A 20,383-nucleotide genomic window follows, 5' to 3' on the forward strand; every position below is an offset into this window, starting at 1 on the left:
CCAGAGCGCCCATGTCTTTGGATATCAGTGTTCCTACTGACAGTTGGAGCTTACTACTTCATTAACTGTTTGATCATTTGGTTTTCTGTTATTGTTGTTCCAATTGATATTTAACCTTTTTCGCAGGAAAGAGGCAGTCAAGATAGCTTTTTGCTGTTTTGTAGAGTTTGCCTCATTACTATTGATGGTTGATTATGGAGGAATGGTTCAAACCCTCATGGGATATGTAGTTTATGTTTACTGTTGTTTTAGTGGCTGCTGTTTTAGAGTAGTAAAGATAGAGAAAGCATAATCCTCGCCTCCTTGTCTTTCATAGAATCTAATATTCTTGTTGCATATGCTAGAACGTATTCTACTCTAATTCAGATCTGCCAACTTGAACATAAAATGTGCACCTGAGAGGGGTTGTGGCCCTCTAGAAGCTAGACTTTATATTGAGAGCTACCTTTTGAGGAACATTTACCCCCCCCCCCCCCCCCGACCCCCCACAGCCCCTAACCTCGACACCTCCCTTAAAAAAAAAAAAAAAAGGTTGCTGGGCTGCAGTCGATGTCCTGGGGTGTTTTCACACTTGTTAATAGTCATAGGCTGTTTTCAGCTGCCAAAGAGGAGATGGAAATTCACACTTTTCAGTGGTTTCCAGCTCCTCTTGCCTGCCGCAGTATGATTTTGACTCCTTAGCAAGTGACCGTGTGAAGAAAGCCAAAGTCGTGTGACACGTGGTGGCAAAGTATGAGTTGGCAGGTCTGTCTAAATGTGTCTGTCTGGAGCTTTGTTTTGTGTAGAGAACTATCCAGGAGCTGCAGAGGATTCAGGAAACAATTCTACCTCATAGGAGGCCCACTTACAGTCTTTCTTTTTATTGGCCACTTTGGACACATTCTGCTCTACTGCTGTTGTAAAGCATGAGTTTGCTTTAGTGAGGTTTTAATAGTATTCTGTTTATTTCTAATATAGTTGGATTTATTTTTATATAATTTCACTGGTCACTTTCTCTTGTCATTCCAGTAAATGCTTCTATGACATCTTCCCTTTATATCTTCGGGTATGCTACTTAATTCTCCGTCCTAAGTATTTGTCAATATGAGGGCTCTGCATTACACAAACTCGCCCATGGTTGGCAAAACTATAAGAGTGACGTTAAATACAACGAAACAAGAGTATAAACTTCAATCAATCCGTAACAAGATCGTGGGGACTATATGATGTTGTGTCAGGACGATATACTTTATCTGTTTGTTCCTTTAATTGCAGCTACGCACGCAGTACCAGTAAATCATTTGTGTCCTCCTTCAGAATCACAGCGTGCGCTTCGCACCGTGAACTATGATACCCCGTTGCCCAAAGAGGGCGAGTCGTGGACTTAATACACTAAGATATTGCCTACACCTAATATGGCAGCCAATGTTGATTTTACAATTATGACGTTCTAGTGTTTTAAAGTTATGGTGACCGATCCATTGTCACGTGCCCTTTGACGCTCTTTCGGCTAGCACGCTGGGGAGACAGAGTTCTTTTACACCAGAGCTCGCGCTGATTTGGGGCTGCTAGTTGTGCGGGTCCCTTTACGGTTAACATCGAAACGTTTCGGCGCGTCCCCCATTCTCCTGAAATCGTCTGCTACACAGCTACAGGATGGTGAAGCCAAGGTTCAAAGGGAGGAGCACTATTAACACCTCCACCTCCAGCAGCAACCCGGGTAAGGAAGCAGCCATGAAAACAGGACTGTGAATACCTAAGACAGAGAAAGGACTGCACAGTGTAAATAAAAGACAGACTGCACTTAGTCATTGGCTATATACAAAGAATAACACAAGCCATACACGTGAATTACATTTGTAGTGCTCTCCACGGCCTTTACACTAGAGGCAAATATGCCATAACTAAGGGATAAAGCAGCTTTTATGTTATGTTTCACTATCTATGAATCGTACTTTCACAAATACGTGTCTCTCAGCGCTTTAATCATGAAGGAAATCGTATCTACACATAAGGGACCAAATAAACCTTCGCTAAATGTATCGGCAGGTTGCTACTTTCTGATTCAAACGATTGTCTGTGCGTTGTCAAGTTACGTAATAACTCATTGCTGACCGCTCTCGTATATTCTGCGACTACGCTGCCTCCACTAAAAACTCTCCACACCCCCCCCCCCCCCCCCATCCCCTCGAAAAGTAGTATAGCATCTTATTATTTTTACCTGTAATATAAATGCACGAGCGTGTGCTTAACAAACCCACATATATTAGATGTTTGCCTCCTTTTATGTCTTGCACTCCAGTGACTCTTAGGGCTACGTTCCCACTTCCTAACTACCACCTGTAAATTAAAATACATATAAATTATATAATGCTGGCGCAATGAGTAGACGTGAATGAATGAATGTCAGACACAGACCGCCACATCAGCACACTTACATGAACCAGTCTAATTAGCATAAAACGTGATTATTACATCCTATAAAGCCAGACAAGGCTATATATCTACAACCCATAGATTTCGACAGATGACGGGTTCAAACCACACAGTATGTAGTAACTAGGTAAACACCTCTACCTAAATATTCTGGCCAGTGTGCCCATAATTGTCAATCGGGGCTAGTTACTAGGAAACGTTTTCAGTTCTGGTATCCTCTTCCCAAAAATACTTTTTCAAGAAAAGGCAAATTATGCGGCACTTTTTGGGATAATATTATTTTATTATTTCGTCATTTTTAGGGTCGAGCCTGCGTCACATGCACTCGCGCATGCGTATCGCAGCGAGACGCTTTGGGTATTAGAAAAGGGTTCGGAGCTCTGTCGACGTCACATCAGTGTTTTTCATTGGTTCGTGGGCTTGCTTATTAAAATCTACTTGCTTTCATTAGTCGAAGGCATGCATACGTCATGCCTTTTCCAGTGGCTAGCCCTCCTCGAGCGCATCGACCAAGTACAGAAAACATGCGAGGCTCGCTGTTTTCTGTCCGGCTCGTGGACTACTTTTTCTCTATTTTCCTAGCGCGATTTGCCTTGGCAGAACTCGAGCGCTTTACATAGTTAATTGCACTTTTTCCGGGTTACGTACATAAATGCACTTTTGCCGATAGGTGAAAAGTTGAGTTAGGGGTTTACAACGCTATCAGCTCTAACATGAGCAAACGCGCGACCCGTTGCATTGCAAATGCTTGTTACTTTGGCTAACACTATTCGGGCATAGGTAGCACGCCACTGATACCAGGTTTACACCTCCTCATAGCAATAAACAACAGAAAGGGGACCGGTCAACCTTTGCAAAGGGCCTTCCACTGTGCAGCAACATGTCGCTGCCTTTTTTAGTAACTTTTGAACCGTCTGAGCTGTAAATAAATTTTTTGGGGTTAAAAATTGCAGATTTTGAAGCAAATGATGGATTTTGTGGCAAGTACAGTTAACCCACAACTATGTAAAAAAACACTGCAGTTGCACTACCACACAACTCCAGTGGCCCTACATTTAGCCCACCAGAGGCACCGTGGGGAACGATTTGCATCACACGCCTCTTCTGTACGGTGTTTGCCCAACTTTTTGTTCTCTCAATTCAAAGTATGCATGTGAATATTATGTTTCGAAGGTATATTTTTAAATGAGAAGCAACAATTGGGGGCACACACTGAAAAAATCATTAATGATTTAATTCATCTCTGTGTTGTAGTGTTCAGTCATAGCAGCCGAAACATGTTTTTGCACTAAGTAGAGACCCTAATTGATTTACTTTCTGTTGTGCAAAAGGAAACACAACATAAGCAATGTAGGAAAACACCAACATAAAGAAAGCTAGATATGTTAGATGTGATGGCGCCCAGCAACACGCCTTTCTGCCTTCCCAATCTCTCCTAGAGTGACCTCAATTCCACTAATTGTTCATCAAAAATTGTTCACAGTTCATAATTCTGTTTTTTAAAACTTGATGTAATCAGCAGTAATCTCTATTGATATTAAGGTACAGAAATTACGTTTTAAGTGGAGATAAAACCAAATCCTCCGTGAAATCCAACATTAACTATCAGAATTTGTAGTGTAGTGTTTTACTTTTCGTTAAAAGTTAGAATCTTTTGTAGAAGTAAGCAAATTATCTGGCTTTCAAGCTACATCCGGGCTCTCCTTTCTTAGCATTTACAGATTCGTAGTTGTCAAAAAGCTTTAGAAAGACTAAACCTAGATTAACCATGTTTGGAAAAGTGAGGAACGTTGAAAAGACAAATAGCATGTATAAGGGCAATACTTTCTGAAGTCTAAAGATTAGTTGTTGAATGAAACCTCTGCATTTTATGTACTTTCGCTGAAAGGTAGACGTTCCCCACCCCCCCAATCCAATTTTTATTTTGTTTGAAAAAGAAATTGCATTCTTCGGGCAACCAACAAAGGAGAATTATCATGACCCGTAATTGTCTTTTGTACTGTTGTAAAATGTTTTCTATGGTTTGCTCTCTTCTCTGACTATTGTTTCTGCAGTATAATTTACACATTATGTTCTGGAAGCGTTCGTATCTGAATAAGGGGTCTGACTGATATTTACATATTTCTATCTTTGAAACTTTATTTGATGTAGTCAGCTTTCTGCGATGGCATGCTTCCAAATAAGTCTTTTACTGTATTTTCATCTGCATGCTGTTTAAATTGGTCCGTGTACACCTGCACGCCAGGCAGGAGATGTGGGGGTAGAGGGTAGCATCATCAGTCTTTCAAGAGACTAGCCTGTTTTTATCAAGATTGGCCTTAACAGCCTGTTGAATTTGTGGCATGACAAGCAAGCCAATATGAATAAAGAGCTCTGTTGCAGTTTTCTCTCTATTGTTTTCCACACATTTTGTTTGGTAGTTATTTCATATAATCTTTGGCCTCCGTAACCCGTGTAGCCAGAGTCGGTTTCATATCCTTTCTTTCCAAGACAAACCTGCCAGTTGAAGCTTAAGGAGATGCATCCTCTACAACATCAGCCAACATGGTGTTACGTTTGGCTTTTTTTTATTTTTTTTATGAGACATTATTTTCAACATGTATATTGCGCCCCTCCTAATACATATCTGAACACATGAGGTCCCTCCTACATAGCTGACATTAAACTATATTGTAAAATGATCATGCAGCAGCAGCTTTTGCCTAACCTCTATTCCTTACAACTGGTTGAAGTATGGATGACCCAAAGCTTTAAGAAAGTTAATAGAGGTTAAACAAGGTTCTGTTTTGGAGACCATAACCACACGGTCGTGGATTTATATTAGCCCACTGTCTCTGTATGCTCCGTATATCACACTAGAAATCCAAGCAAGAAACCCGGGTATCTTGTCCGGTGACACTCCCCTTAAATCTCACCAGACCGACAACATAGTATATAGTTGCAGTTTTGGCTAACGTTCCTAAACAAAGCTGTCACACAACAAATTCCAAAACAGAAAAAAAGAAAGGTGTGTTTGGAGCACCAATGGTCAATGGCCTACTGAAATATATTGTTAATCAGTTAAGAAGAAAAAAATCTGTTTGTATACTGTATATTTTATCAATAGCCAAACATTTCTAGTAGACAAAACCCTGTAAGTTTAACTTTTTTGTTTTGACTCTAATTTATTGCATTGGCACTTTTTTTATTTCAAAAAGTGGCCAAACTAGTGATCCTCTGGGATGTGTTGCTAATACGTTTTTACATTTCAGATGTTTTACAGCAAATTTCATGACAGAAATGCATGTTCCGTTACAGAGAGATGTGAGAAAGAGTGGTCTCATATAAAATAAGGGGTAAAAGCAATCTTATTTTGGTGACACTTTTACATAATCATTTGATTATTGAACGGAGAACTTAGACACGAGGGCAGAAGAAGCAACAGAGATGTTTGAGATATTGAAAATGTTGAATCTGGACCTGCTGAAAAGAGGAGATGAGAGTGCAGAAACGTTCATTTAAAACTGGTTGAATAGAACAGTGATGAAGAATGTGCTCTCCCAAGAACTCATCATAGACGAGATACATATAAAGATGAGGTAAAAAAACAAATTGGTTAAAAATATAAACTAAATTGCTGTTGGTAATCGGTATTTGCGCAGACCACAATCTTCCAATAAAATGCTTTGCAGCACTTTTGATACTCCGGGGAATGACCTTCCAAAAGATTGAAACCTTTTTAATGCAGACTTGTGTCCTAAATAAGTTTGTGCAGATGGGCAGTTACTATGGTAAATTGGAGTGCACATCTATTATGAAAATGTGGCAGATAAAATATGCTGTGATTTTGAGTAGTGAGATTGAAGGGTTTGATCAAACTTTTTGCATATCTTCTAGCTTGGGCAGGCCATTTGCCTGGCGGATATACTTGTTGGAGAGGCAAATAAGTATGAGCTGTTGTGAACAGATACCACGTTACAAAAGCCAAGAAAGGCAGATCCAATTAAATACCAGCAAATTGATGATCTCCGACTGCACATAAGTTATCCAGTGCATAATGAGCTTCTTAAACAGAACAGAAGGTGGCAAGGAAAGAAACAATCTTCTAACTATTCTGTATGTTACAGGATGCTTGCGATAAGTGCAGTGAGAAACACCATTTTAAGACAGAGATGGTAGTCACGGGTTAAGACAGTGTGGGTTTGCGGTGAAGAGAACAAAATAGCAGGGGGATTACACCCAATAAATATTTAAGCCTCCAATATCTACATTCTTCCCTAGACTTGTGAAAAGTGGGATATACAAAGATGGAATAATACACTGGAGTGATTATTTTTACTGTAGCAACAGCTCCACACTGTCTAGTGCTGTGTTGACTGGCATACAGGTGGCATGAGCCACATATTGTCTGATACAGATAAGGGAGGACTGCAATGAAGTGATGGTAGAGACAAGGCAGCATGATGTGGACCGAGGCAAGCTCACTAGGTACATGCATAAGGCAACACCAGGATTTCCTTAAGATTAATTGATATAGCATATCTTGACGACCATGGTATAGTGAAGTATAAGATCTGAGCCACACCCAGATTCGGCATACAAAGGTACAATGGAGGATGACATCCAAAAGTTCTTCAAGCACTCCGAGAGTTCAATAGAGAAATACAGAATATTGAGGGAAACCTTCATGATATTGGCCTGTATTAAGTTCATCGTAGGAGTTAAAAAGACATTGGATGTTAAAATTGAAACTCTGGTGACACATACCCCAGGGAATAAAGTGTCACAGTAGGGGAAAGGAGGTGAATAGGTTCCTGCATAGTTAAGGAAATTTGAATATGCAGAGCAAACAACAAGAATGCACACAGAAGGAATCGCGTCGGACCATACTTCTAGCATAGTTCGCACGCAAATGGAAGTTGAAGAAAGAGAGTCTACACAGAGTGCAGAATCATCGTTGGGGTGAAAGATGTAGGAAGTCAATGAAGTGTTTCAGGAATCTCTTAAGGACACTTACCCTCAACCTCACCACTCATACCAGTTATCCACACCCAGAAAAAAAGGCTGGAAGATTCTGGAATCCATGAATTCACAGTTAAAAAAATAACAGCCACTTAACACTTTTTCTACCGTGCAAGAAATAAGGTTGGTGATACACCAACTAAATTTCCAAATTACATCTGGTATTGACTACCCCTTTGCAGCCTATTGCACATATGAGGACCTTTTTAGCACAAAAGCTTCTCAAAGTATGTGTGTTACCATGCCACCAGCAACAAGGAGACAATCATGGTACTGCTCAAACCCAACAAAGGGTACTATGTTGCGTATTGTGTAGGATGATTTTGTTAAATCTGGATACAGATGTTTTTAGGTCATAGCAAAGATGCTTTTAAACAAGAGTTTGGATTTAGGCAGTGGGGCCAATACAAATACTTTGAGGCTCACAATTGTATGGGGATGAGGATTGGCACTAATATAGCCTCATTAATTTGATGCAATGAGACTATCAAGACACTGGAGCATAGGCAAGGATGCAGTCAAAATTGGTACTATTATGTTAGGGAACTAGAAACTAAAAAGAGGTGCTGGACAAGGATGTGACCTATCGCTTGTGCTATTTGAATTGCAATATCTCTTGGCCAAACTAGAGATGATACCCAAGCTGGAGTCACTAATAACAAATCTGAGCCTAATGCATGGTGAGGCTCACATGATCCTGTCTGGCAATTTTAACTCGAACGTATTAATTAACTGCCAAGGAGACAAGACCACATTGCTATAAGATGACCTCTGGCGCATCCCTGTACAAGTTATCCCCAACGCCAAGAGACATGATAGTTTTGGGGAAATAATTCTGGGTGTATGCCTCCAATCTGGCGTTGGACCACTGAATGGAAGAACTAGCAGTGATTAGCCCCTGGAAGCAGCTTACACCACCATGAATTCATACTCGATAATAGACAACACCTTTTATTAGCCTCCAGTTGTTCGGATATTTAGTGCAATTTAAGATTGGCACTTGCCTAGAAAGAGATCCCAACCCTCAAATTTTGAAATTAAGTAATAAATGCCGCTCTTAACTAAAATGCCTTGACCTTGGCTCTGTAACACCAACCACTAACTAAAAGAGACTAAAATGAAAGGCTTCTCTGCAGAGGATTTTGTGGAGCTTTTCCAACAGCTTTTAGAAAATCTACCCTCAAGTGGTCTGAACCCGAACATTACCTGGTAGCAAAAAACTTGGTTGAGGATTTTCCGTATCATCACAGAGAGCGCAGGTCGTCACATGAAACAAAAAATTATGTTGCAGGCTTGTGCTTTATGCTAGGGCTATTAAACAGGAACTATGCAAACTGGTCAAAACACCTAGAAGCAACCCAACTGAGATGGGCCTAGCTGCAAAAATCTCAGCCACCAGAATGTTATACAAAAAGGAACAATGGGCACTTTAATGCACTGCTCATGAAAGTTTCTCGACGACCATTCTCTTAGCAAGTAAATGAAGAAAAACTAATTCTGGGAGATTGTGAACAATTGCTGACAAGCCGACATCGCTACACACCAGTGGGAAGACTATATAACCATAACCACGGTATGCATTCAGTGGCTTACCAAAGTCTCCCAGCAGCAGGAATTTTTGATGTCAAAACCTCCGCAGAAATGGCCTATCCACTCGTACAAGGTACAGTGTATGAAACAAAAGGAACTGTTAGGTATGAGACCGGTTCAGAAAAGGGACTAACAAACCAGAGGAGAACAGAATCAATAGGCTACTCCTTCAGTCAGGTTCTAGACGTCATCGCCAGGGGCAGACAAGAAGGTGCCCCAAGACCAAAATGCCCACTGCAACAACTTATCAAACACAACCCAGAATACTGGGCCGCTTTAGTAACCCCATTATTCAACCACTCTCTTACCACCGAACAAATTCCTGAGTCAATGAAAAGGGTGATAATTCATCCCTCATACAAAGGGGAGAAGCCTACTGAGCTGGGAAATTTTCGACAAATCTCTGTTGGACAATTAAGCTAAGTACTACACAGGTGTCCTACTAGGGAAAATAGAGACTTGGGCATGACAAGAGTGGAACTACACTGGAATTTAGACTCTCACCATTTCTAAATGAATCAGAATGGGCTCCCCATCAACCTGGTGAAAACAAGGATAATGATCATAGGCAGAAAGAAGAAAAAACCAGGCCGTTGGCATCTAAATGTTCTTGCCATCTGCAACGCTGTTAAATCTAAGTATTTCGGTGTTATCTTGGAAAACATTGGAACCTCTCAAGCACACAAAGAGACCATTAAGTCCAAATCAGCCACAGTGTTAGCATTCGTTCCTCAAACTTTCTAAAAAGCTCCACAGACCCTGTCTAATGCCAAGCTAGTGCCCACCGTACCCTATGGTGTAGAGGTCATATACTGAGGTGGCCTTCTCCTGCTGTACAAGCTAGAAGAGGGCACTTAAAAATACATCTTCCACCTACCAAAACATGCCTCTCCAGCGCAAACCCAACTTGAATTCAGCCTGTATAGTCAAGCCCTGGAAAGACAGCCTGCCTTTCTGAAAATGTGTTTTAATCTTCACACAGTAGCCACTGATATGTTGGAGAACCAAGTTTGGATAGAAATAGCCAAAACAGCTAGCTACTCTATGACCCGGGGTGATCTGGATCTGCCAGTCAAGAACCTATGGGCAGCTATACTATGGGCAACACCCACTTCCTTTGCTGATTTCAAAAGGATAATAATCAAAATGGCACTCCAGATTTCATGGTTAGCTGACAAAAAATGAGTTCACACTCCCACACCTGGTCAATTTTAGGAAGCTATATCAAATTGGGCCCACATCTGGTCACTAACATATGTATTTCATCACATGTCAAACAACAACACATTTGATGTGGGCTACTGACTTTTGACTGCCTATCTGCACAAAAAATATATTGTCTAAATAACCTATGCAGGCTCTGCCTATCCTGCAAGGAAACATGTGTGCACATTACCTGCATTTGCCCTACCTGCTGAAAGAAAGACAGGCTCTTAAAGAACCAGTTTCTGGTTTTGGGTATTTGCTCCTGCAGACATGCTGTAATCTCCTGTCTGTTAGCTGAACATCCCATCTTGGCAGGGAGATTCATTAAATGTATGCAGATAAATTAGCTATATTTGAACAATTTAGCCCCCCTTGACTAATGCATTTTTCTGTATGCCCACCTTTTTTTCCACGAAGTTTGTGCCTTGTTGAACTCACTCCACATGGACTGGGCTCCGGTTTGCCTCATATGCCATCCGATGCATTGCAATCAGCATTTTTTTGCTTTTTAATTAACGTATTGCAAGGGTGATTAACAGTGAAGCTTCTAAACATTGAGGCCTTTGAAACACACTCTTTGATCCTTCGGGGACTAAAAAAATTCTTCAGAGAGTCCCTGAGACCTCCCCCTCCCACCATTTACACACCTACTGTTTAACAAATGTAGATAAGATGAACATTTTAAAGGCTAGAGTGACTGGAAAATACACTAACCTGAAATGCCATTCTGTCTTTAGCCATAGTAGCATTTGACAGCAAGAATGACTACAAAACACAGCTATCTGAATTACCACTTTGCCTCAAGCCATTGCAACATTCAATAGCATCCCAATCACTGCATACACTTTGGGGGCCCACCCACTTTTTAGGTCGAGCCCGCAAGCGATTTGACCTATTGTAAGTATTGTGGGCTTTTAACCACGTCTACCGCAATCCCTTCACACTCACTTGTTCGTGGGCTTGCCTTTCAAAAAATCCTTTTTATCATTCGTAAATGTTTTACGTTTGTCCCTCCTTGAGGCGGTTTTGTTACCGTCTTGCAGACTGCCCCTGTTATATGGATAATTGCGCGATTGCTGATATGTTTGTCTGTGAGCAAACTTATTTTTTAGGTCGAGCTTTAGCGTTCGACCTAGTGTATACTTAAGTATACTTATACTGTGGGTAAAGCTGTTTAATTTGTCGGTTGCCGTGTCCTTTTCAAATGTCTTGCTCGCTAGTGGTCAGTTCTGCCTTTTTCCCTTCTATTTCTGTTTCAGAGCAGTGGCCAAGTACTGTATTATAACACTTTTGTTTCTTTATCTGTTGCTGTGATGGACTATTTTTGACATTTCTTTTGTGCTCCCCTTTCACTGTGTAGTGTTTTAGGCTGATAGCTATCCTGTTTTTATCCCAGCATTCCGTTCTTCCCATGTCACCGACATTTGTTTTGTCTTTATTCCAGTTCTGTCCTCTACCCTGCTCCTAAAATAAGCTAATTTTTCCAATATAAGCTTATTTTACTAAACAAAATCGCATTGCAGTGAGTCTCTCACTCTCACTCTCATGACATAGCACACAGGGCAATGCTTATCTCCTTTATGGGGCCATAAATCTTCTCAGGCTGCTCTGCCATCTACATTAGAGGTTGTTGAAATGAGAGGCAATTTTTTTTTTTTTTTTTTTTTTTTTTGTCCGTGGGCGCTATTGTCAAAAGCACTTTCCTTCAGAGGAGGAACTTTATGGAAAAGCCAGTAACTCTGAAAAGATGAGTTTTGGTTGCTTTTTTTTTTTAAAGTTGTTTGGAAATCTAACTTCCAAGGTATGTTAATTGTATTGATAGCGCTTTTTCTAAAAGCGCAAGATCCGTGACTTTGTCGATATTGAAAGTCCTTGAATAATAATGGGCGCCGTACTTTAAAGAGTCTTGGAGTTATGTCTTATATTTGTATAAAAAATTATAGATAAAATGAAAGTGTACATGGTGAATGAATGAAAGCTAGTGTTAAACAACAATCGACCAGGCTTTAATGTATTATCGTATTTGCACTAAGGACGTGTGAGTTGTTATTATTATTGTTAATAATAATAATAGCTTTCATTAGGGTGCTTTGAGGCTCTATGAATGTGGTAGAGGCTCAAAATGAAGCATTATTGGAAAATAGTGAGATGTGGTTCTGTGCCAGTAAAAGACTGTCGGGTGAGACAGCGGAGTCCGAAATTAAAATCAAAATGATTTGTTGTGCAAACTGCAGAAAGCAGTGGTATTACCTAATATGGGGCACCATGTCAACAAAAATAAGGATTTCATAAAAACATAAAATTGCCAAATATTTTCAAAAATTTTAGGGATGCACAGAACACAACGTCTGAACTTTCAGTGCACGGAATACTTTGCCATCTGTGGCTTACTTAATAAAACATCTGGCAAATATACGTTTTGTTTTTCAGTTTGTGTCATGGTCTTAAAAAACAAACATCATACATGTCAGGGAAATTCTTTTTTAAAAAAAATTATTCCCACGAATAATAATCTTTATTTATAGCTCATGCTTTAGTAATATTTTGAAACAATAGCACTGCAGCACGTAAAAACGAAAAAGAAAGCCCGCGTTTACTAAAACCTTTCATTCCAGAAATATATGTATGTAAGGTGCCTCAACAATTTTTTCTTTAGTGCAGTGATGGGCTAACAGATGGGCACAACAATTTCCCAAGATATTTAAAACGTTTTTTTCGTAAATGTAAATTCTTCTCTTTTATCCTACATATTTTGCTGCCCGGCTAGCGATCAAAAATATTGCCTTTCACAAACAATGGTCTGTGATTCTTCGTACGATCTCTCAAGGATGACACTAAAAGTCCTTTTTTTTTAATATTTATCATTTGATTTTATGAAAATGTGAATCTGCTGATTACCCGAGGGTCCGCAGTGCCTTGAATGATATTGCGAGGAGCTCTTCCCAGAAAGGGTTGTTGACTTCAAGCGACGAAACCACTCGGCGATGTCCTTTCTGGTTCAAGCGCTACTGATAAGAAGTGTCACTGAGATCTGCTCTGCTGGCTTTGGAACCGTGAAGCAATGGTTACACTCTCTGCTTTCCCCCACTTGCCCAAAACTGTGTGATCCTGGGCAATCGTCGGATTGCATTGTTACTTGGTTATCTCTTATTTCAAAGTTTTCAGCGCTTGGAAACAGCCTTGATAATAAGAATCATAGACAATATCGTTAACATTGACTTAATGTCATTCAGACCCTGTTGAGGCACTAGGGTTCACACAAACCCTCTCCTGGAAAAGGGATGTTTCTTGGAATGTAAAATTGTGGTGATGTGCCCCTGAAGACTGCGAAACGGTTGTCTATTGCAGCTACCAACTTGGTTTGCCACAATGGCTGGAAGCACGAAGGCTAATATGATAATAGTGATAGTGATAATCTCTTATTTAGAATTTTCTACTTTGAACTTCGGTATAGCACATATCCAACACTAGAGATCAACAGATCTATTTACAGAGAAATTTTTTATTTTAGCCGGTGCATCACACAGCCAGTTTACACAGAGCAGGGTGGCGGATGGAGTCCGGCGGAACTTCGGGTACATAGATGTGAATGTGACGCGTGGGTGGGGAGGAGATGGGGCGTAACATGTAGTTGGGACAGCACTACATTGCACACTACTCAATCCTGCAGCATATTTACATTAGACACTCACGATTTGGGGTACAAGGAAATAGTCAGCAGCCCAGAATCACACAGTTTTTGTCAAGTGCATGAGCCAGGATTGGAACTCTCATAATTGTGTTCCAGCGTTAAATAGTATGCATAATAGCATAGACAATTGTATAACCACATTATACAGTGCATTGTTCCGTGTATCTGTACTGTATTGTAGATTTACATAGCAGTTAATAAACCTGGCGAGGTGTTGAGGCCCTTTGGTGATAGGGCACTGAATAATACTGAATCCAGTAGTATTTATTTCATTCTGGAGAACTGTGTTGATCCTGTCAGCATTCCATCATTTGACATGCGGGTTATCCAGGGATATCGCCACAGCAAGCTCTCAACCCACCAAACTTCTGCGTGCAATGGTGACTAATTGCTGTTCTGTGTAGTTACTGTCATCTGGGTACACAGACAGAGGGCGAGTCAATGAAAAGTGAGTATTGTTGATGAACATGCCATGACTTCCCAGAATGCAGGTCAGCCTGTGCCATTGAGGTCACCTATGGTTTCAACACTTCCCTCAAACTATGGTGCGGGGAAGAGGTGTCTGGTGGGAAAGTAAAGACTCTTGCATTCACAAAAACATGTTCTAAATATAAACGTGAGCTCAATAGAACAAGCTAACTTGTGGCTTGTTGTACTGAGGCCCCCTGATCTCCACACACAGGAGGCAAATATGAACGGCAAATATAGATATATACAGGCCTAACACCACAGGAAAACCTATAAGTAGTGCCCGTTGGAGCAGAGATGCAAGGCCCAAGACCTAGATAACATACGCAAAGCATTCTGGATGGGCAGTAGATTGAATACCTACACCACTGTCAAAAACCTGGGACTAGGACAGGCATGACGACTCAACAATGTAAAAAAGGGTCCGTCTTGTGGATCCTGGTTTGTCTAAAAACTCAAATCGACCACCACCTGTTTGGAAAGTAGCTGAAAGTATTGAATTTCAAACCGCACATCTACGCATTTTCCTTTAACATGGTCCCACTAGAATTATGTGGCAGGGAAGGACCACATTATTCACATTGTTGACTAAATTATGTGGCAAGAAAAGATAAATTACAAAGTGTAAGGCACATGTTTCATGTTGACTCCTAAAAGGTGAAGAATCTCTGAGTCACCAATGGTAGCTGAAGTTTTAGGATTTCTTAGAAAAAGATGCAGTGGTGCATGTGTAACAACTTATTAAAACAACAAGTTAATAATACCTGCAAACTTGATAAGGCGTAGGGATCAAAGTTATAGCATAAACTAACTGGAGTTGCTTTGGGTAAGCATCTCTCTTTGGGTGTAGCTGTCATTTTTTGCAACACGTGCGGTGGCATTGGGAACAGGTGTTTGAGGGGCCCAATGCACCACAATTGTAGCTGTTGTGTTTTTTATACCCAAACAGACATAGGGCGCTTTCATTGATTGTACTAAGTCTCAAGTACACTTGCTGGACCACCGCTCAAAACTGCCACAAGGAAGAAGCATTCCATATGATTTTGTCATTGAAAGGACACAATGAGCCCTTTTAGAAGTGTTTTTTTTTATTTTATTTTTTTAAAGAAAATAAGTATTTCAAATAAGCATATTTTTTATTTGCAACAGCATTTATCTTACTCCACAGGAAACATTCTTGCTAAAAACCACCGCACGCCGATCACTGTCACTTGTTCATGTGATTGCCTTTCAAAAATCCTTTGTCATGGAAAAATGCTTTACATTTCTCCCTCCTTGGGGCAGATTTGTTACCACCGTGGGCATCGACCGTGTTACATGGATAATTGCACAATTGCCGATACGTTTGACTGCAAGCAAACTTTTTCCTTTTGTGTCTCTCCTTTGCGCTCATGTTCATGGCGGCCATGGCTCGCTTATGTCAACTGTTTTACTTTTCATTTTCAATTTATGTGGCAAGAAAAGTCCAGTTAGGAATTTACAGCGCTAATTGCTCTAACTCAAGCAAACGCGAGACCCATTGCATTGTAAATGCTTGTTTTAATAAGATGTCAGGATACTTTTGCTCTGATTTGCATGTTTTGATAACAATATTTTAAATATTTATGTTTTAACATGCATGTTCTTTTATGTAAGCTATTTTCTAACGTTTTTAGTATGCAGAATTAGAGAACTTTGTAATGGTTTTTATTAATCATACAAATAAAGAGTGATCTCCTGGCCTGCAGGGAATTACGTCTGCACGCATACATCTGCACTTTTTTTACATGCTGAAGACTTACATGAGCAGTTTGCAGAATTTTATCCTACTGCTAATGAAAGTGGTGGAAAGATTTGGAATGGAGCAAATGCTGAAGGTGACTTTGGATAAATCCTTTCTATTTTTGATGGTAGATTGCAAAACAAGGTAATGTTGTTGAGAATCGAAGTCCAGGGAACAGAAATAAAAGGTACCGGGGATACAAATTTACCACAAGAAACGTGGGCTAGAACAGAATTCTCTGTTCTCCTTGGGTTGGAGCCTGACTGTCTAGGAGGACCCTGGGAAAGAATAGGAGCAAATTCTGCCAGTCCCACATGGGATCTCCAAGTCAAAATAGGAAGTGTTAAGGCTTCCCTTTGCTCTTCCCACTGCTTCTGTCCCCCTGTCACGTGGCTAACCCCTGCTAAGTGGCCAGTTGTTAACAGACCTGCCATCTTTGGTCCAGGGACCATGCCATTGTCCTCTGGAGAGCCTAGTCATTAATCCCAGCCAGAAATGCTTCAGTTACTTACAGGTAATCTTCATTATCTTTAGCTCGAAACATCCTTGTCACATGAATTACTATTGAGGAGGGTCCCACAGCTCATGACTGGGAAAAAATCAGGAAGTAGGCATTGTTAGGTATACAACCTGCACACCTACCTGGATGCCGATTATAGGCTTGACTACCCACAACTCTTCCTGATTGTATCAAGCCCGTTAATTTGTAATGACTGTGTTGAGGATGGTTTGGACTAAGAACAATGCTAAATGATCTGGAATAGCCTTTTGTAAAAGCTCTAACCTGTCATCTTCCATACTGACAGGCCCAGATACTGAAGAGGAAGGGACCCTTAAGACTAAATTAGAGGTGGAAGGAGAGGAATCCTCCACGGGGGAGATAGAGCTAATGATATGAAAAAAAGAAACCATGACATTGTAGGATAAAATGGTCTATATCAGAAGTCAGTGGAAAGTAAAGGAAGGCAAAAACAAGAAGAGAATGCCAAGGAATAGCTACAGCATCCACTATCAGTGCACCTCGTGTTGGAAATTGACAACCGACTTTGTCCAATTGTCTGTTGTGAGGAGTGGCGAAGACATCTATTTCCTGATTTCTAAATCTGTGTCCAATTTGTTGGAAGACGGATCGGGTTAGGCACAACTACTGGGATGTTGTGAATTTCCGACTGAGAGTCTGCTGTAATGTTTCTCTTTCCTTTTCTGTATCGACAGTCAGAGATATTATGAGTTTGGTCAGAGAAGATTCTGTTGTAACCAAATTCCTGCCCTCGTTGCTTTCATATTCAGCAATTATGATTTTGACCCTCATTGTCTGTTGACGTAAAACATTTCCACCTGATTGTAGGTTCTGAATAGAAAATGTTGATTTTCTCCAAATTTGCGGAAATGAATCAAAGCTTTCTAATTTTCAATTAATAATATCCAGTTTGAGGGTTTTTGATGTTGAACTGCAGACCATTTCCCATGAACACGTCTTTTTTCCAAGGCTGCAACCCATCCCAACAGGCTTTCATCTGTTGTTATGATTAACGGAAGTACTGATACTGAGATAAAGCCCTCTTCTAGAGTTTCTTTGTTCAGTCACCACTGAAGTTGAATAGAGATGTATTGATTCACAGGTGTCTTTTGTATTCCATCGATTATGATTTTCTGTATTTCAGAGGTTGATCAGCAGAGGTCTTAGATGTAGTCTGGCCCAGGATTCAAGGATCAAACCTGAAGCCATTTGTCTTTGGACCGTTAACTAAGTTATTTCTGATACTTGATTCTTTGAAAGGAGTTTGATATAAGCTTGCCTCTTTCCGACTGTTCTTTGCTGTGGGAGAAATACTACTGTTCTGAAATGGACACCCAAGAAGGTCTTATCCTTTCAAGGTGTGAAATGACATTTTGGTACACTTGGGAGCAGACCATGCCTGGATAGATAGTTCATCATTATCTTCAATTTTTATCGCTGTGTTTTTTGAGGGTGCTGCCAGCAACCACTCGCCTCAATATGGGAAAACCACCAGGCATTGAAGATGTAGAAGAGGGACAGAGGTGCTCTTATTTTTGTGAAACATCTTGTGGCAGATCTGATTCCAAATGGCAAGACCGGGAATTGATAATGTTTGCCAAAGATGGCAAGTGTCAGAAATATCTGATTAGAGGATGCATCTGAATACAAAAGTAAGAGTACTTCAGATTAGAGTACTCATGAAGGCAGACATCCGGTTGTATTGGAGGAACTATCTTCTGCAAGGTCTCTATCTTGAAGTGAATTATTGATATCCACTTATTGACTGTGTCAGGTCTATGACCAGTCTGATTTCTCTGATTGTCTTTGCAACAAGGAATATCCTTGAATAATTTCCCTTGTTGTGGTGATTCTTGAGGAACCAAATTATGGCTTCTTTCCTGAGTTCATACCTTTCAGATTCACATGACTTTGAGGGTTTTGAATAAGAATGTTCCCAGTTGCAGCTGGAGCAGGCAACAAGTAAACACAGTAGCCTTCTTTTATGACTGTTAATACCCAGGAGTCTGAAGAAGATTTTTCCCATTCCTGAAGAATATGTTGTATTCTCTCCCTCAACCAGCCACTCTATGCCAGTTTTGACATATTCAGAAACACTGAAAGGTCTTGGAAGTGACTTATTCTTTTGTACCAATTGATTCTCAAAACACTTTCCTTTTTGTCTCCTTGAATAGGAATTGGGTCTTCCAGAGAGTTGTCTGAATAATGATTTTGGCATATTTTGACCAGTTGAAGTAGTGTGGGACTGTCTGAAAGTAGAAGAATGTTTCTTCTCCTTTAATATTTTAGGACCAAAGAGCTTGTTGCCTTCAAACAGGAGGGATAAGGCAATATTCATTTGTGTAGAGTTAGTGTGCCAATCTCTTAATTTTTTTTTAATCTTCTCACTATAATTGCTCCCTCAAATAGGGCATTAAGAGATTTTGGAAAGAAACTCTGCTTGTTTTTCGAGTGTCTGCAGAAATTCTGCACGTTCTGTACTTTCTTCAATGGCTTTAAAAAGTTCTTTGAACTCTGAAATTAAGCTGTGGCTAGTATAGGTTCCATATGTTCCTGCCTTCATAATGAGATTGGATCCAGCAATTTCTTCAGAGCAGAGTCTAACCTCTTATCTGTAGGTCTTCCAATATGTTTTCTTCTGCATTAGATGACCTCCCAACCAAACTTGTCACCAGGGAATCGATAGTTACTGATTCTTGAATTGGGTTATCCATTTCTTCAAATGATTATAATTTTGACATGAAGCTAGGAGCCACAGTCTTCCATTCTTGAAGAATAACATGTTTATGAATCGTTAAAGAAGGATCACTACCCTTTAGCAACTGGTGCAAAACTGGTTCAGTGGATGTAGTAGGATTATTTTTCATAAGAAATAATAATAGTACGTATCCTTATTAGAATTTCAGGCAAAAGTTATCTACCATTGTGTTTACCCCTTTGTTCAGCCAAAGCGACCAGTTCCTCTTCCTGGAATCAGAGGAAATAAGTCTGTTTTTCCTCTAGGTTTCAATTTGGATTTTACAGAGGTCAAAGTTTCTGATAAAATTCTTTGAACTTTGTCCTTGAAGTGTTCATCAGTCTGCCCCAGTGTATATCTCTTGGACCTTTTTCTAGGTGGGGTATGTGATCTTGAATGAAAATAAAAGGAACCAGAGTAAGAAGTTTCATGATGCTTTCTTAGTCTTCCCCATTTTAATCTAATAGGAAAGTTGTATGACAACTGTCAGGCAGCAACAAAAACCTTAGCTTACCTGTTCAGCGCTAATCTGAATTAACCCTGGAGCAAGACGAAGTGCCTAATGCGCTTGTGCGGAGATCCGCCACTGTTCTCCAGCTCAAGCGCTAAATGAATTAAGAAATACCATGATTCAGCATCGCGCCTGGGCTTTCCAAAAGATGCCGACTGCAGAGAAAATAAGAGGTTTGTTCAGACCCACTATTCTTCCTCTTAATAAAAGTAATGAAACATACCCCCCTTGCCAGATAACAGGCGACATCCCAAGTTATCTGACCTCCTCTCCAGAGCACTCTGTGTTATCAATAGCTTCCCCCCAAAGTCTCCATTATATGTTGTGCTGCATAATCCTGCTGTGCAAGGCAAAGCCGATTTGATACAGCAAGCCCATCTGAAGTTCAGGCCTGGCAGGGACCTCATCCTAGTCTGTGACATGGGACAGGGGAAAAAAACGAGGAGTTGTGGATAGTCGAGCCTGTTATTGATGCCCGTATG

At 40.4% G+C, this 20,383-nt stretch overlaps 1 protein-coding gene across 1 annotated transcript in view; it reads left to right on the forward strand.

Moving 5' to 3' along the window:
- Nucleotides 1–1,479: 1,479 nt before the first annotated feature.
- The window catches only part of GNL2 (G protein nucleolar 2), a 359,926-nt gene continuing 341,022 nt past the window's right edge, over nucleotides 1,480–20,383 (forward strand). The window contains exon 1 of the mRNA XM_069223882.1: nucleotides 1,480–1,699. Coding sequence (XP_069079983.1) covers nucleotides 1,636–1,699 — 64 coding nt within the window. The 5' untranslated portion in view covers nucleotides 1,480–1,635. The remainder of the gene's footprint in view (nucleotides 1,700–20,383) is intronic.

This window comes from Pleurodeles waltl, chromosome 3_1, assembly GCF_031143425.1.
Source record: "Pleurodeles waltl isolate 20211129_DDA chromosome 3_1, aPleWal1.hap1.20221129, whole genome shotgun sequence".
Lineage (NCBI taxonomy): Eukaryota > Metazoa > Chordata > Amphibia > Caudata > Salamandridae > Pleurodeles > Pleurodeles waltl.